Source organism: Corvus brachyrhynchos, unplaced genomic scaffold (genome assembly GCF_000691975.1).
Source record: "Corvus brachyrhynchos isolate BGI_N302 unplaced genomic scaffold, ASM69197v1 scaffold166, whole genome shotgun sequence".
Taxonomy (NCBI): Eukaryota; Metazoa; Chordata; class Aves; order Passeriformes; family Corvidae; genus Corvus; species Corvus brachyrhynchos.
Genome location: NW_008239671.1, coordinates 501937 through 522351, shown reverse-complemented (window position 1 = coordinate 522351; position 20415 = coordinate 501937). Strand labels below are relative to the sequence as shown.

General features: G+C 42.7%; 1 protein-coding gene across 1 annotated transcript in view; it reads right to left on the bottom strand.

Annotated features, from left to right (window-relative positions):
• Nucleotides 1-104: 104 nt before the first annotated feature.
• The window catches only part of CUNH20orf194 (chromosome unknown C20orf194 homolog), a 62796-nt gene continuing 42485 nt past the window's right edge, over nucleotides 105-20415 (bottom strand). The window contains exons 28-37 of the mRNA XM_017742391.1: nucleotides 18189-18314; nucleotides 16211-16248; nucleotides 11476-11611; nucleotides 11044-11130; nucleotides 9505-9611; nucleotides 8743-8817; nucleotides 8388-8590; nucleotides 6716-6781; nucleotides 6279-6372; nucleotides 105-4834 (exon numbers count right to left, since the gene is read on the bottom strand). Of these exons, the coding sequence (XP_017597880.1) occupies nucleotides 4722-4834; nucleotides 6279-6372; nucleotides 6716-6781; nucleotides 8388-8590; nucleotides 8743-8817; nucleotides 9505-9611; nucleotides 11044-11130; nucleotides 11476-11611; nucleotides 16211-16248; nucleotides 18189-18314 (1045 nt within the window). The 3' untranslated portion in view covers nucleotides 105-4721. The remainder of the gene's footprint in view (nucleotides 4835-6278; nucleotides 6373-6715; nucleotides 6782-8387; nucleotides 8591-8742; nucleotides 8818-9504; nucleotides 9612-11043; nucleotides 11131-11475; nucleotides 11612-16210; nucleotides 16249-18188; nucleotides 18315-20415) is intronic.

Here is a 20415-nt window from a genome sequence, read left to right as displayed (position 1 = left end):
AAGGAATGCCTGGACACAAATTTTCCAAGTACAGTAAAAAAGAAAAGGAACAGTGTAATGGCACTTTAGCTGTATCCAAACATCAGTGGGTTAGAAATGGTGCTTTTTTGTTGTTGTTGTTGTTGTTTTTTAATTATACAGTAGCAGTAAAACGTTCAAACCTCGATCCTTCGGAGTAGCTCCGTCCTCACCTTGACTTCCAAGGAGTGAGGACAGCAAATCCCCTGGGATGGGGGTTCCATACAGTACAAACAGCTCTGACCAGAGTACAAAAGTTACACTCTTCTTAAAAAAAAAAAAAAAAACAAAAAAACCATCAAAAAGCACTGCTGATCGTTAGAATTGACTCCCAAAAAATCAGCAACTGCTCTTCAACAGCAGCAGCATCAGGCATTTACATATTTCAGTCCTCAAAGAGTTTTCTTTTCAACAGTTTAATCATTTGTGCTAATATTTGTCACTAGGTTAAAGTTTTAAGTCCTTTCACCAAAACTGTTTGTTTTTCTTTTTTCCTTTAAAAAAAAGGGGGGTGCAACCCCCGACATCCATTTATTTTGGGGAATAAATGGTGTCATCTGCAAGGCACTACTACATTTCAAGGATACCATTGTCACAGTTTCACTATTTCAGTATTTTTTCTTTTTCTTTTTCTGCTTGAAAGTCACAGTTCAAAAAATAAACAATAAAAATTGAGGTAATCAATTTCTTTCAATACCAAAATACATGAATTGAGCCAGTACCAGTCTGGTGAAAGGTCTTTGTAATACACAGCTAAGACCATAGAGCACATGCAGCACAGGAGAGGAGGGTTCTAGGCCTTTGTTCCGAGCTCTTCTGCTCCAGTTTTTAAGGAACAGCTCAATTTGCACAGTCACACACCAATTATTTCCTTTTTTTTTGTTCACAGGGCTTGGGAATTCCAGCTGCATCAGCCCCATCCATATTGATCTGAGAGCTGCACAAATTGGAGTTCTTAAAAAGAGTTCAGCAGAGCAAAAATCAGCTACAGCATCTTCATCTATTTTCAATCAATTGCACTTAAATCTACTCTTTTATCGACTCACAAGTTGAGACAAAGCCTCCACCACGTGCCTGCTGTCCCAACCACTGGAATTTCTTCCCACATCACATCCCACTAACTCTAGAAATATGGCTTTGCAGATGAGACAACTGGGACTGGAAAAGCTGGGTTTACACTGAGTTAATTGGCAAAGCAATTAGAATTGGGATTTCAGTTTCCTAATGCCCCTTTTTATTGCAGTGCTACCACCAGAATTTCGGGGACTCCTAAAAATTCTGGGCTGTGAAATAATTTCATGCAACCAACTGGACTTAGTTGTAAACCCCTGCCAGCCCCCCCAAACCCACTGCTAGCTACCTTTGCTCTACAGGCACTACAGGATATTAAGACTAAGATTTAGCCATGCATAGATAAAACTCACGAGCTTTATCAGGATGCTCCACACTTGTGATCCAGGGAATACCCCAGGAAAGCCTAAAAACACAAACTAATTGCTGGCTTTTACTGGCCTCTAACAGGATACAAGTAGGGGTTTTTTTTATATAAAGTCTCGTGGTGTGCAAAAAAAAAAAAAACAACATAAAATAAGATATTGAAGTCTTCAACTCAGCTTTTGAAATCTAGGAGGAAAGCAAGGAATGAAACCTTACCAATATTTCTATCCCAGCCTGCAGCACCTGGAATTCCACCTCTGCACTGTGGAACACCCACAGCACAAGCACCCAGCAATGAAGACCAAAACCACCTAAAATGTACTTCAGGTCGTTGAAATTTCACTCATTTCATATTCCAAAGGTAAAAAATACATCTCTTAAGTAAAGCATAAACTCTAATTTAGCCTCAGGTTTGATGGCAGGGGTTAAATCTCATTTTCCTGCCACGGGATGAGGCTGTGCAGACACATTTGAAGTATTTTAAGTGTCCTGCAAGAGATTTTTCATTCCATTTCTTTGCTGTATCACAAACATCTGGTCAGAAAGAAAAGCTGCAGTTGCATTAAAAGACTGAGCTGTCCCTAAGGCAAAGGAATATGAAAACAAAGAATTGCTGCTGGGCTGTTCTCACCTCAATTCTGAACACATGCATGCTACAATAATCTGCTTATTCAAATAAACTCCAAAAATTACCTGTAGGTAGCTGCTAAGGTACTTTATAACCCTTCAGTCAGTGATTTATAAAGTCTCCTCTTAAATTACACTGAATTAAGTCAGGACAGGCTGCCAGCATTCCTGTTCTATCATTCAGGAACTATAAAAATTCTGTTGCAAGTACTTAAAAGCTGATTTCTCATCAGCACAGTGAAATGTTCCAGTGTGCAAACTCTTCTGGAAGCTCCACAAACAAGTTCCTGCCTCTTTCAAGTAACATCATTTGCTGTTTTTTACCTTTGGAAATCACTCATCTTCATGGAAAGGGAATTCTTCAGCTGAAGAATCTCCCCCTTCCCTTGCCTTGCTTAGTTTTTTAGGATTTCAATAGGAATCCTCCAGGGATAATCTAAGCAACAGCAAGGTGCACATTGCAGCCAGTCAGGAAATATTTTCCAGAATCTCAATGACAGCACCGGGAAGAAAATAAGATTTCTCCACTGATTTCACCCTGAAACGTATAAATATCTTTTCTTCTAAAAAAAGTCAGAATTTCAAGTGCAGACTCAAACTGTGCTGAGGTTTTCAGATGGGCTGTGCCCCTGGCAAATGTGGGGGTGGGAGTGTTCCCTCATCCCTCACTTTGGGAACATCCTGACAGCTCTGGGATTAGGGACTCTTCTGAGTTTTTCCCGCTGTTTCCAAAATTTTCACTTTGGGAACGTCCTAGAAACTGTGGGATTAGAGACTCTGAGAAAGCGTTCCCCCATTTCTCGCTTCGGGAACACACCCAACAGCTCTGGGATTAGGGACTCAGAATGAGTTCTTCCCATTGTTCCCCCATTTCTCGTTTTGGGAACATCCTGACAGCTGTGGGATTAGGGACTCATCTGAATTTTTCCCACTGTTTCCACATTTTTCACTTTGGGAATGCCCTAGCAGCTGTGGGATTAGGTGCTCATCCGAGTTTCTCTCATTGTTCCCCCATTTCTCGCTCTGGGAACATCCCAACAGCTCTGGGACGAGGTGCCCATCTGACCTTTTCCTACTGTTATCCCACTTCTTGCTTTGAGAACACCCTGACAGCTCTGGGATTAGGGACTCTGAGAAAGTGTTCCCCCATTTCTCGCTTTGGGAACACGCCAACAGCTCTGGGATTATGGATTCTTCAGAGTTTTCCCCACTGTTCCCCCATTTCTTGCTTTGGGAACATCCTAACAGCTGTAGACTCAGGGATTCTAAGTTTGTGAATCACTCCCCCATGTCTTGCTTTGGGAACACCCCAACAGCTCTGGGATGAGGTACTCAGTTCTGAACTTTTCCCATTGTTCCCCCATTTCTCGCTTTGGGAACACCCCAAGAGCTGTGGGATTAGGTGCTCATCTGATCTTTTCCCACTGTTCCCCCATTTCTCGCTTTGGGAACACCCTACCAGCTGTAGATTCAGGGATTCTAAGTTTTTTAGTAATTTCCCCATTTCTTGCTCTGGGAACACCACGACATATGAGAGATATGGGACTTTTCAGAGTTTTTCCCATTGTTCCCCCATTTCTCACTTGGGGACCACTCCAAGAGCTGTGGGATTAGGTGCTCATCCGAGCTTTTCCCATTGTTCCCCCATTTCTCGCTTTGGGAACACGATGACAGCGCTGGGATTAAGGTCTCTGAGGAAGTGTTCCCCCTTTTCTCACTTTGAGGACAACCTAAAATCTGTGGGATTAGGGACTCTTTTGGATTTTCCCCATTGTTCCCCCATTTCTCACTTTGGGAACACCCCAACCAACAGCTCTGGGATTAGGGATTCTTCTACATTTTTTCATTATTCCCCTATTTCTTGCTTCAGGAATATCCCAACAGCTCTGGGATTAGGGACTCTTCAGAGTTTTTCCCATTGTTCCCCCATTTCTCGCTTTGGGAACACACCAGCAGCTCTGGGATTAGGGACTCTTCAGAGTTTTTCCCATTGTTCCCCCATTTCTCGCTTTGGGAACACACCAGCAGCTCTGGGATTAGGGACTCTTCTAGTTTTTTAATTATCCCCCCGTTTCTCACTTTGGGAATATGCTGACACAGCTGTGGCACTGGGGACTCTTCCAAGGTAACGTTCCCCAATTTCTCACTTTGGGAACACCCAAACAGCTGTGGGATTGGGGACTCTTCCAAGTCAAATGTTCCCCCATTTCTCGCTTTGGGAACACCCCCAATCCCACATCCTGAAATCCCCCACTGTTCAGCAACCATTTCCAAGGGACGCCCAGGGATTGTTTGATATCTGCACCACGGCCCAATTCCACAATTACATTCCAACCTTTTAGGAAATAAATCCAGTTTTGCTTCTTTTTCTCCTTCTTCTTCTTCCCACGTTTCCACCACAAGCCAGAAATTCCAGGTGATGCTTTGTACAGTCTGGAATTAAGGTGAAGTGGAAGCAAACCTGACAGTACAAACAGCTAAGCAGTTACCGTGTTAAATGCCAACCTTAGGGGAATGATCCCTTCGTTTGGGAAGGAGTGCTGAAAACAGACATTTCACTCAATTTCTCGTGACCCAGAAGGACAAAACAACATTTTTGGTTCCTGACACAAGGACAGAACCACCCAGGACCCACGTGCTTAAGTCTTCTGCTCAAAGAGATCGTGGTACTCCTGCTCCTCCAGCTCTCTGTTGTACTTCTCGATTTCCCTGTTGGCTTCTTCCAAGTAATCGTTCATGAACTGGTCCATTACTGGTTGGGAAAGGTGAAGGAAGAATATTTGTACAAATGGAATTTAGGAGAAAAGAACACCCAGGTTTGAAGGAAGTGCCAGTCCTGGGACGCCCAGTGAAAGCAGAAATTCAATGTATCACCCTCTGGGAGCCTGCAGGCAGAGCTACCACAGCTCAGTGCTCCCAAGGAATAAAGGAGCTGCACAAGGGATATTTCCCAGCCAGGAGGATGGATGTAAGAACAGCAGAATCATAGCAGGGTTGGATCAGATCTTAGGAAGAAATTCTTCCCTTTGAGGGTGGTGATTGCCCAAAGAAGTTTTTGGACTCCCCATCCCTGGAAGGTGTTGGAACAAGATCAGCTTTAAGGTCCCTTCCAGCCCAACCTATTCTGTGGCTCTGTGAACACATTTACAGCGGTTCTGCTGAAGCAGAAGTCTAAAACTCCACCCAAAATTCAAATCCCCCAGAAAGGGTTAAGCAGGGCCTGCAGCTTTCACTGTAAACCACCAAGGGAGAGGTGGAGTGAAGAATCCTGGAATGGCTTGGGTTGGAAGGACCTTAAAATCTATCTCATTCCACCCCCTGCCATGGAGCAGGGACACCTCCCACTATTCCAAGTTGCTCCAAGCCCCATCCAACCTGGCCTTGGACACTTCCAGGGATCATGGGGCATCAATAACTTCTCCAGTGAATATTGAAGTCCAAGTTTGCTGTTGGGTTTCGTACCCTGCAGAGAGGAATTTTCTGGTTTAAAATTTTAAAGCTATGCCACAGGGCATAGAAAATAACTGTCCTTATTCCAAAGCAGCATCACAGAACCCACCTGGATTTTTGTCAAGTTTGGTTATGGTGAAAAATAAACCGGGAATATAAAACTAATTTGGAAGTTGGTGACCAAACCAAGAAAACAAGCAACAGAAAGTTATGAAAATGAGAGAATCACCGAATGATTAAGGCTGGAAAAGCCCTGTGAGATCATCAAGTCCAGCTGTTAATCCAGCACTGCCACAACCACCACTAACCTGTGTCCCCAGGTGGTGAGCAAGGACAACAGGAATATGCTGGAACCTTGGCAAGAAGTGCCAGGGCAATACTAAGAACAAAAATATGATTGTTTCCACTTGAGTGTGTGCACACATAAAATTACATTCATTTGGAAGTTTTATCAGTCGTGCCCAGGCATTCAGTGCTATTACAGCACTATTTGGTTTGAAAAATATTTCTTTGACAAGCTGTGGTCCAAAAATTATTCCCTGTGTGAGCTCATGGGCAGTTTGGGGTTTGTTTTGTTGGTTCCATTCTGCTGCTGAGATCTTATCTCTCAGAAAGGGTTTTAACACTAAGCTTTAGCTGGCAAGGAACTGGTTCTTTATCATATCTCCTTTGGCACTTTACATTTCAGAGCTGCAATTTGTTCCCTACTTAAAACCTCCCCCCAAACCCCCAATTTTAAAGGATACATGGATGATAATCCATTTTGTCACCAAAAAAATTCACAAATTGAGTCCCATTGTAGAAATAACCAGCTGGAAGTGGATCCAAGTGGCGTTTCACCTGCAGTAAGAAAGAATTTAAATTAAACATCTGTAGGGACAATCCTTACAAACTTAAACAGATAAAAGAAAATGGAAGGGCCATTACAGCAACCAAAGATGTCCAATTTTACACCTCCTGCTTTCCAGAGCAAACCTGGAGCTCTGAGATCAGATTTATATCTCAAATCCCTCCTGGACAGCTTCAGCTGTGCTCCAAGTACCTCTAAAGACAGTAAGTGCTGCAATAATTCAGTGCTCAGCACACTTGTTGTGGCAGGTGTGGCAGGTGCTCTGTCATCCAGATGGATATTTTAAGGGAAATCAGCCAAAAGAAAGGGGTTTAAGTTATTGCTTTTACTCACGTGAATGTTTTTTATTTCCTGAAGGGTTAACATTCCTCTGGTTTTCAGGGCTTTCCTCTGAGGTTTCTGTACGAAGAATGAGACTCCAGTTATGTGACTACAGAGTGACAATGTGATACCATACCTTAGTTAGTTTAAAAATAAATTCAAATTAAAAAAAAAAACAAACAACCCAAACCACCAAATAGAAACATGTATTTCAAAAATTATTTTCTGAAGTTATTCAATTCTGTGAAGGCACTCACAACTATGTTCTGAAAACAAAAGTAAAAATTCACGGATCTTACAGAAAACACTTAGAAATTAAAAATTCCTTAAGTATTTTAAACAAGACAATTTAAATACAGCTTTCCTGTAAGAAAACTGGCACAGGAACAGCAAAACAACTTAATTTTGAGTCTGAGAAATTCTGTAATCCCTTTCTTTCCTGCAGCATGTGGTAACTCTCAGAGCCATCTGAAACCCTCAATTAGCCATGACTGTACAAAAAGTGTTTATAGTCTTGAATTGCTCAAAGAGGAAACACTTCACACTTGAGATAAGCATTTGAAGTTCCAAGTTTTCATAAAATTTAAGTAGTGTTCCATAGAGAGCTTTTTTACATGGAAAAGCATTTGTCTCCATATATTACCCCTGTGGTAAGTACAGAGCATGAGATAATCAGCACAGAAAATGGATTAATTCCCTGAATTAATACAGGGGAACAGGAGATGAGAAGCTGAGCATCTCAGAAACTCAAAAACCTCAGAAACTTTAGAACCTTAGCAACTGCTCCAGCCACAGTCTGCAGGAAACACTTTTCCCTTCCTACACAAATTCTTGGAGATACTGTACAAATCCTAAACTATAAAGAAGTAATCTGGAGCATTTTCAACTAACAGATGTTCCAAAAAGTTCCACTGGCACAGGTTTCCCAGAGAAGCTGTGGCAGCCCCTGGATCCCTGGAAGTGCCCAAGGCCAGGCTGGACAGGGCTTGGAGCAGCCTGGGATAGTGGAAGGTGTCCCTGCCCATGGCAGAGGGTGGTACTGGATGGGATTTAAGGTCCCTTCTAACCCAAACCATTCCAGGATTCTATGATCTATGATTCTATCCATCAGCTGTGGCAGTCCCTGTGTGCAAACTGTGCCTTCTGAGCTTCCTACAACAGCCACATTCCGTGTTCCCTACTCCAGCTCCTACTGCATGGATACACCAGCCATGCAGAAGTACACTTGATTAATTAAGGATGACAAAATGAACAGGACTCTACCCTCCATTTCAGTGGATTACTTCCAAGGAGGTTTAATTCAGTGAATCAAAACAGATTTTCAGCTTTGCCAGTGTTCAGGTACTTCAAGATTTATTTCATAGCACACTTCAGCCCTTGGCAATCACAGCTCAGCTAAATCACCCTGTGTTTATCCTGGACATAATCCATTTGCTCAAGCATTCAAGAGCAGATCAATCCATGAATAAACTGTAGCAAGCACTAAAACAATACAGAGATTACAACACACATCTGTAAACTCTTGGTCCCCTTTCTGAAATACATTTGCACCCTTGAATGTCAATACCTTGGTAAGAAGAAAAAAGAGATGAAGAAACCCAAATGCTTCATGGAAACACTTGGATTTTTCCTTTGGTTGTTAAGAAATGCCAAGCACTGAACAAAAGGAAACCTGCCCACAAACCTGTTTTGCAGTTTCTCTGAGCCAATCTTTGATATCTTCTTCCTTCAGGGAGCAGCCAATGAACACAAGGAAGTATTCCTGTTGACTGCTGCAGTCTCTGGGATCACTTCTGGAATCAGGAGGAGTTGGCCCCTCCGGAACAGGCACCAGGCTTAGGGAATTTGCTGATGTGTTGTGACAGACTTCAATGACTTTATCAGCATCTACCAAGGAGAAGACAGAAAGAAGGGCCTGATAATTGCTAATCTAATCTAACATCAACACTGGTGCAGACAGAATCCAGCACAGAAATAAATTTTTGAATACCCATAACATGCAGTGTGATCACAACACCTCAGGAGTAATTTGCCCTTACCTGAAAACTTCACTTTGCCCATGATGTGATAGATGTTTCCAGAAAAAGGACTTGGCTTGAGCAATGACTTAATTGCTGTTTGAAACAGAAGACAAACAGATTATCTCAACTTACTTTTCTCCTCCTTGCTGCAGCTTCTGGTAAAACCTGTGCAACTGATCTCTAATCCACATCCCAGTGCTTCCAAGCGAAAAGCTGCCATGTCCCTTGGAGTCCCACTATGTAACACTTCTTTATTTTCTCATTCTTTGCTCTGGGGTTTGGGAAATAACATGTGTTTGGCATAAGGAACTCCTACAGTGTGTGTGGAAAGGAAAATCCTCCTCTCTGACACTGCTTGGCTAAGGAAAAGAGGAGAGGCTTGATAATGTATCTACTCTAGAGCTGAGCCTGTTTTCTAGTAGCTACAAAGAATTATTTGGCATAAAAAGCAGAAGCTGATGGTCACTTATAAAACTGTATTTCAACACTATCAAATACAATTAAACATAGAATAAAAAGCAAACATAGGAAGTTGTCTCAGTCCTAGAAACCAAAAATTCAGTTAGATTTTCATCTGAACAAAAAGCACGGGACAATTCTCCAGAGCAGACACTAAGGAACAGAATTTACTGTACTTTTAGGAAGGAAAGCTGAGTTTTCAATTAAAAGTTCACTTCAGCAGTGATTAAATAATTGTGTTACGTCAGTGCCTTCCTTCCCCTCTATCCCTCAGCATCCCAAACTTGGATTTCCATCAAGTCAGGCAAAGTTCATTGGTACCTTTACACTTGGTGACGAATCGTGTTTTCTCCAGAGGGCGACTGAACCACACACAGATCTGAACCATGGGAGGGAACACAGGCCCAGCCCCATATGTGCCCTCGTACCTGGAGACAAAAACAAACACCTTCAGTGGACAGAAATCACAGGAGCTTGTGCTTCTCATCCAACAAACAACATCTGTTCTTTCATCACAGCTGAGCCTTGCTCTTAAGATGGAAAATATTGAGCTTTCTTCTCCATGAAAATGCTACCAACAGCATTAGGTTGGTCAAAGCACTCAGGATTCCTTTTTATAGAACCATGGAATGGTCTGGGTTTGAAATGACCTTAAAGATCATCCAGTCCCACCCTCTGCCATGGGCAGGGACACCTTCCACCAGCCCAGGCTGCTCCAAGCCCCGTCCAACCTGGCCTCGGACACTTCCAGGGATCCAGGGGCAGCCACAGCTTCCCTAGGCACCCTGTGCCAGGGCCTCCCCACCCTCACAGGGAATTTTCCCTAATATCTAATCTAAATCTCTCTTCTTTTAGCTTAAAACCCTTCTCCCTTGTCCTGTCACCATCTACCCATGTACAAACTCACTCTACTCCTTTTTTATGAGCCCTCTGTAGGTACTGGAAGGCTGCAATAAGATCTCCCTGGGTGCTTTTGATGCTCTTCCTGCTGCTCTTTTTCTTCCACACTACCCAGATACAATTCTTGCATACCATCACCAAATAAATTAACAGCTGTCCAAAAGTTTGAAATATTTTCTTTTCCTGCTCTCTTTGGCTCCATGCAATCCACAAGCAGCTCTGACATCCCAAGCCTTGTGCTGGTTTACTCCAGCAGCTCTACTTGGCTACTTGCATCCAATTTAGAAGCAGATTTATGAATAAAGAGATGTATACCCATAGAGGATTGCAAGGTATGATAAATAAATGATGTTTCCAGCACAGAGACCGGTCAGCCAGGAGTTATGAAGGCTGACAGCTTCAGATTTCTGCCAAAAAGGTGCAGCACAGGTAACTGCAACAAGATGTGTGAAGAGCCCTGAGCCAGGAGAAACGTCTCGGTGTTCAGTGGAAAGTGTGGTGCCACGTGGGTTTGTGCCTCAGCCTGTGCCAAGGCTGTCAGTGAGGTTCCTGGGTTTTATGAATAATTGTTCTGCTAATGGCCAGACTGACAGAGCAAGTTCATTCCAGTAATGCTGAATAGCTGTCAGGATGAAATTACTCCAGTCATTATTGACCTCACCCATCCCAATCCTTCCCAGTTTATTCCCAGAGGGTTCTTGCCTATTCTTCTGGAAAGCAACAGTAATCTTGCCATTGATTTAAGTGGTGGCCAGAAAGGAGCCTTTTCCCCCATAAAAGGGCAGCAATCGTGTATCCACTAAGAATAATCATCAGCTCTCTTAAAAATGATTTACAAAGCTGCTGCCTGTTCCAAATGAGTAGTCTTGGAAAAAAAAATATAAATGAAGTCAGTGAAACATTTTAATCTTCAAGTTAATTAGAAAAATAGTTTTAATACTTCTCAGTCTAGATACTTGCCAGCCAGGGTACATTAAATATCGAGCTCTCATCATGTGAGGATTTGAAAAACTGCTTTCTGCGAGAATCAATTCAATATCCTCGTTCCTGTAAAGAGATAAAAATGAAGATTTTTAATTTTCTAAGTTAAATAAAATGGTCACTATCTACTGACATAAAACATAATGTGCTAGTGACAGTAAAATTAAGAGCACTTTTCCTTTAGTATGGCAGTAACAGTAACATAAATCACACTCTGCAAACAAAACACATTTCCTAATCCCCATATTTATATGCCCATAAATGTAAAGGGAAAATCCCCTTTGCACAAGAAGCAATTAAGAAAAATCTGCATTTCCTTCCTATAAATCACCAGAGTAAAAGCAAGAGAACAGAAGTTTCTGAGTGCTCGTGGCCCACGTGCCAAAAGCGATAAATCCTGATTAACGTTACCTCGTTACAATTCCATTTTCTGCCAGGATGAAGGAAACTCCAGGATTTGCTGCTCGGATCAGGCTCTGCAGCTGCACGAGGAGTGGGTGCCTCTGCTCTGTGGCATGACTTGTGAAAACCACGTTACTCACCAGTCCTGTAGAAGGAAATTAGGGGATAATTTACACAGCTCAGGCTGTAAACAGTGACTAATAAACCATCCAGTGATATTCCAACCATTTTTCTCTTATTTTCCTTCCCTCTCACTACATTCTTTCATTAAAGACAAAAAAAAAAAATACACTACAACAAAAAAAACCAAGCAGGGAATCTTTCTTTCATCTAACAGAAGCCATTTAGACTCAACCCAAAGAATCAATTAATTAAAATAATAAATCCATACAAGAATCAATTTGAGCAGGACTAGCTTCAAAAAAAAAAAAGAACACTAAACTGTAAAGTCTCTTGGCAAATTCAACATGCAATAAGAGACAGCTAAAAATCACTATTTTGGACACTCAGTTGCCACTTCCAAAAATAGGAGAAGGGTCTAGAGTTATTTTTTGTCTTTAAAAGACTTCAAAAGGGTATTCAGACAGCAAAACTGAACCCATGAGGCATCAAAAAGATAACAGAAAATCATCCAATTAATTTCAGTTATAGGATCCCTGCTTTCCAATTTTACATGATCTGAGTTTCAGCCCAGTTCCTCAAAGAAATTGCAGTGCCAGCACTGAGTGACTCCCTAGGATGGCTGTATTGTCCTGAATGTGTGAGGGATGGAGAGCAAATGGAAAGGAAACGGCCTCAAGTTGTGCCAAGGAAGGTTTAGATGCGATATTAGGAAACATTGCTTCATGGGAAGGGTTGTAAAGTCCTGGCACAGCCACCCAGGGCAGTGGTGGAGTCCCCATCCCTGGAAGTATTCAAAAAACACGTGGATGTGGCTCTTGACACGGTGTCATGGGGAACTGGGCAGTGGTGCTGGGTTCCTGACTGGACTTGATGATCTTAGAGGTCTTTTCCAACCTAAAGAATTCTCTAATTTTACAATAAATGTTATTTCTTTGCTCAAGGTATGCAGCCCTGTTCTGACACTCTCCTGTGACTGTAAGCAGAGTGGAAGGAAGAACAGAAAAACTCCAATATCCATGAACAACTGAGCCAGGATGCATTTCCTCTGCCTCCAACTATTTAAAGCAAAGATGTAACAACTGATCACACCTGATCTGCTGCCTGAAGTAATTCCTGGTCTTTACACAAGTCTTAAATCACATAAATCCATGCAGAGGCTACTCTACACACAAATTCCTGCACCAAATATTTCTGGGGCACTTCCATCATACCACACACTCCCAGTCACTGCTCTTTGCACTGACCCTTCCAAGCCAGAACTTTATTAACAGCACAAATCTCCATAATTGTATTTCTCTTCTTTTTTAACCTTGCACAGAAGTTTCCACTCCAATTTCAGCAACATCCATGTCTTCTCCAAAACACAGCTGCTCTTTGGAGAAGAGGGAAAAGGGAAGGAGAACACCAAGCACCCTTTGAAATTTAAGCCACGTGCAGGCTTGAAATGATATCAAATTTGGGGATATTAATCATGAAATTAAAAGCATGAATAAGATAATCATGCCATGAATAAGCTAATAATTCCATCCCTGGAAATGTTCCAGGCCAGGTTGGACAGAGCTTGCAGCAGCCTGGGATAGTGGAAGGTGTCCCTGCCCATGGCAGGAGGGTGGAATGAGACAAGCTTTGAGGTCCCTTCCAACCCAAACCATTCTGGGATTCCTGAATCACCCACACCACCACCCTGTGGTTGTGCTACAGAGATGCCACCAACTCCATGTGACAATTGCCAGCATCATGCCTGGGAAAGTATCCGTAATTGTCAAAGATAAAGCTGGAAAAGCTTAAGTTAAAAAAAGATTCAGGAAAAAGCGTACCTATCAAGTCCCACACCTCTGCATCTCATCTCCTCCTCACCACCCCTGCTCCTTCTCCATCAATCTCCCCTCCCTTCGTGCCTGGCCCAGGGCACTACCTGTCATTCCTGACTGGAAACTCCCACACAACCTTGGAAGCAGGAGAAGCCTGCTCAGAGCCCAGGAACCTGCGAGCTCTGGCTCTGCTCACACCCAGGTATAAATCCTGGAGGTGTTGGTACCACACAAACATTGCCCTGTGCGAGCAAGCACCAGTTCATGACCTTGAGCTGAGGGACAGGGAGCGTAATCCAACAGAAAAGGAACTTCCTGAGAACTGAAAGGTGCCTACACAGCTTTAGGCATGAACCAATTTGACCTCTTCCATTTGAACCATCACTGCCATCTCTGTTTCTAAGAGGTGCATTTTGAAGACCACCCAGTTTTGTTCAATTCTTTATTTAGACACTCCTCTAAAGAAAAGAGCCCTTGCAGCCTGGGGAATAGCGTGTTCAATGGAAGCAGGAAAGGAACAGGAGGGATGGATTAAAAATACACACGCTTGATGAAAATAATGGCTCCTCTTTGCTCCTAAACTTACAATGGGCATATTTTTAACAATGGTGATGTCCTAATTTGCATTCTATATGAAATTGTTTCACAAGGGATGCCAGGGTGCCCCTAGACTAGGAAGGTATCATCTTACAGCTTCTGTGCAAGAACAAAAGAAAGGAAAAAGAGACCAAAAAGAAAAGAGAGACAAAAGGAAATTACAGCACAGAGATGGTGGCAGGATTTTTTGGAGAAGTTTAAGCAAGTATGCACGGGATACTCGTGTTGGTCACTCTGCTCAAGGCTTTGTCAGCTCTCCCCAGTCCCCAGCTGTCTCTGTGAGTCTTGGGGCTCTCCCAACAGAAATGTTAGAAAATGTCACATTGATAACATGCCCAGGGACCCCTTTGTTAGAGAGAAAGGCAGTGACAGAAGAGCCCTGGAAAGCAGCAGCAAAAGGCAAACCCAAGTTGCTCCCCATATCTGGAAGACAGTTGTGGGGAGAAGGTCCAGATCCAAAGTCTAATTAATTCCTACTTGCCTATGGCTGCACTTGACTTTTTTTATATCCACAAGGTTCTGTTTTCAGATCTATACAATGCCCAGTACAACACAGTCTTGGCCCACTGGTGACACAGCAACACAAACAACAATGTTGGGGTGCACAGCATTCCAAAAACGTGAACCAGTATCTTTTAAAGTGAATGTCTCATTAAATCTTGCTGTTGTTGCACCAAAAACGAATTCTCAGGTGTGTGAAACCATCATGAATTCCCTCTCAATTGTCCAGAGAATCTGTAGCTGTCCCATCCCTGGAAGCGTCCCAGGCCAGGTTGGACAGGGCTCGGAGCACCCTGGGACAGTGGAAGATGTCCCTGCCTGTGGAGAGGGTGGCACTGAAAGGTCTTTAAGGTCCCTTCCAACCCAAACCAGTCTGTGATTCTACGAATTAGGCAGACGTAAATTTTCTATTACACACATGACACAATTCTGCATTTGTCTGGAAAGTTTAAGTGTGCCACATCTCATTTCAAAGCAGACTTCTCCTCCTGAACCTTTGAAACAAAAATTGCCCCTATTTATGTGAAACAATTTCTTTACACGAAGGGACCTCTCGGCCATCTGATTTCACATTCTGTATCAGAAAACTGGATGACAACACTTTGCAATGTGCAGAAATGATTCCCTGCCAGAAGAACATTCCTCTAATCTCCAGTATTTGTAATTCTTGCAGTATTTTGACTGTAAGAAAATTAGCTACTCTTGTCCCGGGCATTTAGCAGTTTCTCCTTCAACAACGACCAATTCTCACCCAATAAGGTCTGTACAAATTCACTTTAAGAAAACCAAAGCTTTGAGTATTTATTTATTCTTTCATAAAACAAAGAGGCATTTTTGCATTTCTAACTTCTCTGTAGTTATTGATAACTCTTTATATTCTTAACATTCTCCTGCTCTCTTCAAATTAACCCGTGGCTGTACACATGGTAAGTTTCCCAATTTAGAGCACCAACATTTTTCTCCAGATAAAATACTGATCTATATAACAGCACCTACTTTCTGTCCAGCTTGCTCACAACTTCATTCTTTTGGGCTCCCTTCACACATGAAAAAGAGGTGGCACAACTCTGGCAGCCAAGCAGAGCACTCAGAGTTTAAGCAGCCACAAGAAGAGCACAACATCCTACTCTGATTTTCCTCTGAACACGAAATACATCCAACCTGGCCTTGAACACTTGCAAAGATGGGGCAGGGATTTGAGGGCAGGTGAGGAAGGATCATATCTCACTTATGCCAACACCTGCTCTAATTTCCAAGCCTGACAAGGAGGACAATGCAGCCAATGACCCTCCAGGCCACACTATGAGGAGGACTTGGGGAACAAGGTCACCCCCTCATTTTTCCCTTTCTAATACACCAGAAATGAAAAGAATTCCATTTCCTCACACCTCACCAAAGGAGGGCAGAACTCAAATCCAATCCATTTCACTCCCAGTTACAACAGTTCAAGGTGAGCAGTTAAACTCAAGGTCTTAGGAAACCAATCCTGCAGATGAGGACTTCAAAATGGATCATGCTCCAGAATTTTCCATCCTATCCTCTGCCTGTGATGTTTGATAGTGTAGGCAGAGATTGTTCTTACCTCCAAGAGTTTATCATGACCCTTTGGCTACGTGTATTAAGAGCACAAAATAATAAACACAGGTATTTATTTGGCCACATGGCTCAGTTATTGTTCTGTAGAGCTCCGAGTCAAGAAAAGTGACACATACCTTGTGAACACTGGTCCAAGAACTTGGGAAAAAGAAGCCTAAAAAACCAAAAAGTTCACATATCAAGAATGGATATTATTATTTAAGTAAAACATTTACATTCACTTGGATGCTGACAGAGTCTCACGAACCAAACCATTTTCATGCTTCTTTTCCTCAATCCACATAACTGCAACATCCTCACAAGTTATGTCCTTCAGCACTTTTCCCCCAAAAATCAGTTTTGCAGATGGTTTTAATTCTCCAACAGATTTAAGAGCTAATTCCCACCATGCAATTTATTCTGTGTTCTAAGGAGTCAGAAATGCTTCAATGTCATTTTAATTCTTATATAAACAATAGGAATTTAAAGTTTGCCTTAAAGAATTGTGTCTTTCACAGAGTGGGAACTTTCCACAGAAAGACTGGATGTACAGAATGTCAATTTCTGCTGCTGTGTCAGACAAGTGACCATTATTTCCATGAGCTTTATCATGGACACAAAAGCTCTAGAGAGCATTTTACCTGTTCCCTTCAACTCCCTCTCCCCTACCCTAACTCAGAATGGGGAAAAGTTTCATCCCATGCTCATGGAAGAGCTGGATCTCTACAGTGATGGACTCTGAGGCAGGAAAGGGGTTTGATTTTCTTGAGTGCAAGTTTCAAGCCAGACATTAAATCCACTCTTCTCCATTCTCACAGTGAAATCACCAAAGCTTCCCAACTGCAAGGTTTGCCACTGGCACTATGTGGCTACTTGGTAAATTCTTATCAGAACAAACTCCAAAGCAAAACATAAATAATCTACAGCACAGGCTGAGCCTCTTCCTTCAATTGCTTCTGCACTTCAGGAGACAAACAGTATTAAAGGACTGCAGGCTGCTGCTGCTGCTAGAAACACTACTCAGTACCATGACTAGTAACACGTTAGTAAGTTAAAAATAAAACAGAAATGGAACTTGTCTTTCCTATAATTATGGAAAGAACAAGTTTGAACAGCACTCCAGCACCAATTCACCAATATTTTATGTCGTTTTTATTATGTATTTGGAATCTTTGTCACGGAGATAAGAAGAAGCAGCAAGGTAAGGTCTATGTATTGACTACTGCAAAGCACAAGCAGCACATTGGTTAGTGTTTAAGAACAGCCAGGAAAATTCAGGAATGCACTTTTAGAAACTGCTTGGGCAGTTCACCTCTAAGCTGTGATGCACGGTTTGATCACAAACAGAAGCAGTGCTACCAACTCCAAAAACTCTAACTGCTGGAACTTACTTTGATCAAATCAGCTGCAAGGCATAATTAAAAAATTGGAGGGTTACAATTTTACAGATAGGTCTAAGAAGTTATTTCCATGTTTGTTGAAGTCTGGAGCACACACATTTACTATGAAACAGCAACCAAACCACACTATTTCGAAAGGTCAGTGACTTGGCTCTGCGACCATTTCCTCCCCACCCTGACTCTGCAGTAACCCAGGATATCAGATTTTAACACTTGCAACGCTTTGGCTTCCGTTCTTTGTCATTCTCTTCCCCATTTAAGCGATTGTTTCCCTTAAATTTCATATTTTAAACCTGCAAAGTCTTTTTTAACATCTAAAAGTAGTGGCAGAATCAATAACCCAAACTGAGATGCACGTCTCAATTTTTAATCTGGCTTACAAAAAGATTGTAAGAAAGAGAATTATTCAGAGGACAACTGACTGTACAATTGTTACAAACTCCTTAGCAGGAGGATTTGTATTTAAGCAATCTTTGTTTAATCTTCTAGGAGCTGAACTTTAATTGATATTCTATACAATTATATATCCAGTGGAAACCAAGTGCCACGCTGATAAACCTAACAGCACCTCCAAGTTCCTCCAAGATGGATTATTAAGCAGTTTTATGGGACTTAAGTCAGTTCAGCAGCCTTTAACCATTATATATCACTAACTATTATAAAAGTGAATCAAAAATCTGTATTTTCAAACTTGAAGAAATACTCCAAAGCACACCTGTGTTCCATGTAGCAGCTCAGAGGCTCCACACAGGTATTGACTGCTCCAATGATGAAAGAAGACTTCACATCTGGGTCAGGGTGAGTCTGCAGAGCTTGCACAACATCAATGACATCAGTGTATCTGCAGGAAACCGAAATGAAAAATGGGTTCAGAGAACCGGAACGACACAGTTCCCCATCCAGGAGGAAATCGATCGCTTGGAGGAAGGTTGGATTTCTTAAAGAGCTACCAAAACAGATGGAGAGCAGCTCAGAACTTGGCAAATCCAGACAAATTAAGCAAACCCAGATAAATCAAGCTGATTGGAAGCTGAATTAAAAATAAATTATTAACATCTCAGAGAAAAACCGTGCAAACTTTGCACGGAACAACTGACAAGTCCTGCTTGCAGGAAGCACAAAAAGCACAATATAACAAAAACATTTTATGCCTAATGCCAAGCATATTAAGCACAATTTGAGTTTAAAAAAAACGGAATAAAATAACAGCATCTCTCACTTCTCAGCATCCCAATTTAATCATGTTTCTATCATTAATGTACCCATTTTTTATCTGGACCTCAACCACTGTTTTATTTTATCTCTGTATGACATCAAGGCTTAGGTGAACCTGAGTTTTAATTTCAGGGGTTTATTTCTCAGCCAGTTACAAACTTTTCTCTACTGCCAGTTATCAGCTGGATGGGATATTTAGAGAACTCCAGCTACTCTAAAGCTGTCTATACCAATATCCAACTATCCAGAAAGAATGGAAAACCTCCAATTATCTGTTCCTGAACCCAGTGCTGCTACCAGAGTATCAGTTATTTTGCCCATCATTGGACTTTACACCATTCATACTAATTACACAGAAAATAAATCAATCTGGCTCTAACATGGAAAAAATGATGGTTTTTAGCACTATTAGAATGGACCATAATGAAGAAAATGCTGAGCTCCGTGTGTATGCCCTCAGCGAAAGGGTGAACTGGAAATCATGGCAGCCAGGTCAGGGTGGTGCCTCCCTCACATCGGTTTGTGTCACCTTCTAATGACTCAGAACCAGAGAGGGGAAACATCCTGCAGATGATTCTGGTTCTCAATTGCTACACTGGAGATGGAAATGTCAAATGGAGGTGGCTCAGAGCCTTCACCTTTATTCCACAAGGAAACTGGCATTGATCAGAAACATGTTACTACGCCTTACTCTGGTACCACCTGCTCTATCAGGCAATAGGAGATCTTCGACAGCCTGATTTCTGCCCGCAGTTCTGGAGGCAGAATCACAGAATAGTTGGAGTTGGAAGGCACCTTTAAAGGTCATCTTAGTCCCTTGCAACGAGGAGGGACACCTTCCACTATCCCAGGTTACTCCAAGCCCCATTCAGCCTGGCCTTGGATACTTCCAGGGATCCAGGGGCAGCCACAGCTTCTCTGGGCACGGCAGCCAGGTCAGGGTGGTGCCTCCCTCACATCGGTTTGTGTCACCTTCTAATGACTCAGAACCAGAGAGGGGAAACATCCTGCAGATGATTCTGGTTCTCAATTGCTACACTGGAGATGGAAATGTCAAATGGAGGTGGCTCAGAGCCTTCACCTTTATTCCACAAGGAAACTGGCATTGATCAGAAACATGTTACTACGCCTTACTCTGGTACCACCTGCTCTATCAGGCAATAGGAGATCTTCGACAGCCTGATTTCTGCCCGCAGTTCTGGAGTCAGAATCACAGAATAGCTGGAGTTGGAAGGCACCTTTAAAGGTCATCTTAGTCCCTTGCAACGAGGAGGGACACCTTCCACTATCCCAGGTTACTCCAAGCCCCATTCAGCCTGGCCTTGGATACTTCCAGGGATCCAGGGGCAGCCACAGCTTCTCTGGGCACCCTGTGCCAGGGCCTCACCACCCTCACAGGTAAAAAACTTCTCCATTATATCTAGTCTAAATCAAGCCTCTTTCAGTTTAAAACCATCACGCCCAGACTTGTCCCTCCATCCCTTGTCCCAAGCCTCTCTCCAGCTCTCCTGGAGCCCCTTTAGGCCCTGCAAGGGGCTCTGAGCTCTCCCTGGATCCTTCTCTTCTCCAGGTGAACATTCCCAGCTCTCCCAGCCTGGCTCCAGAGCAGAAGGGGCCCTTGGAGCAGCTCTGGGGCCTCCTCTGGAATTGCTCCAGCAGCTCCAGGTCCCTCTGATGTTGGGATGCGGAGCTGGAGCAGCTCCGCAGGTGGGGCCTCCCCTGAGGGG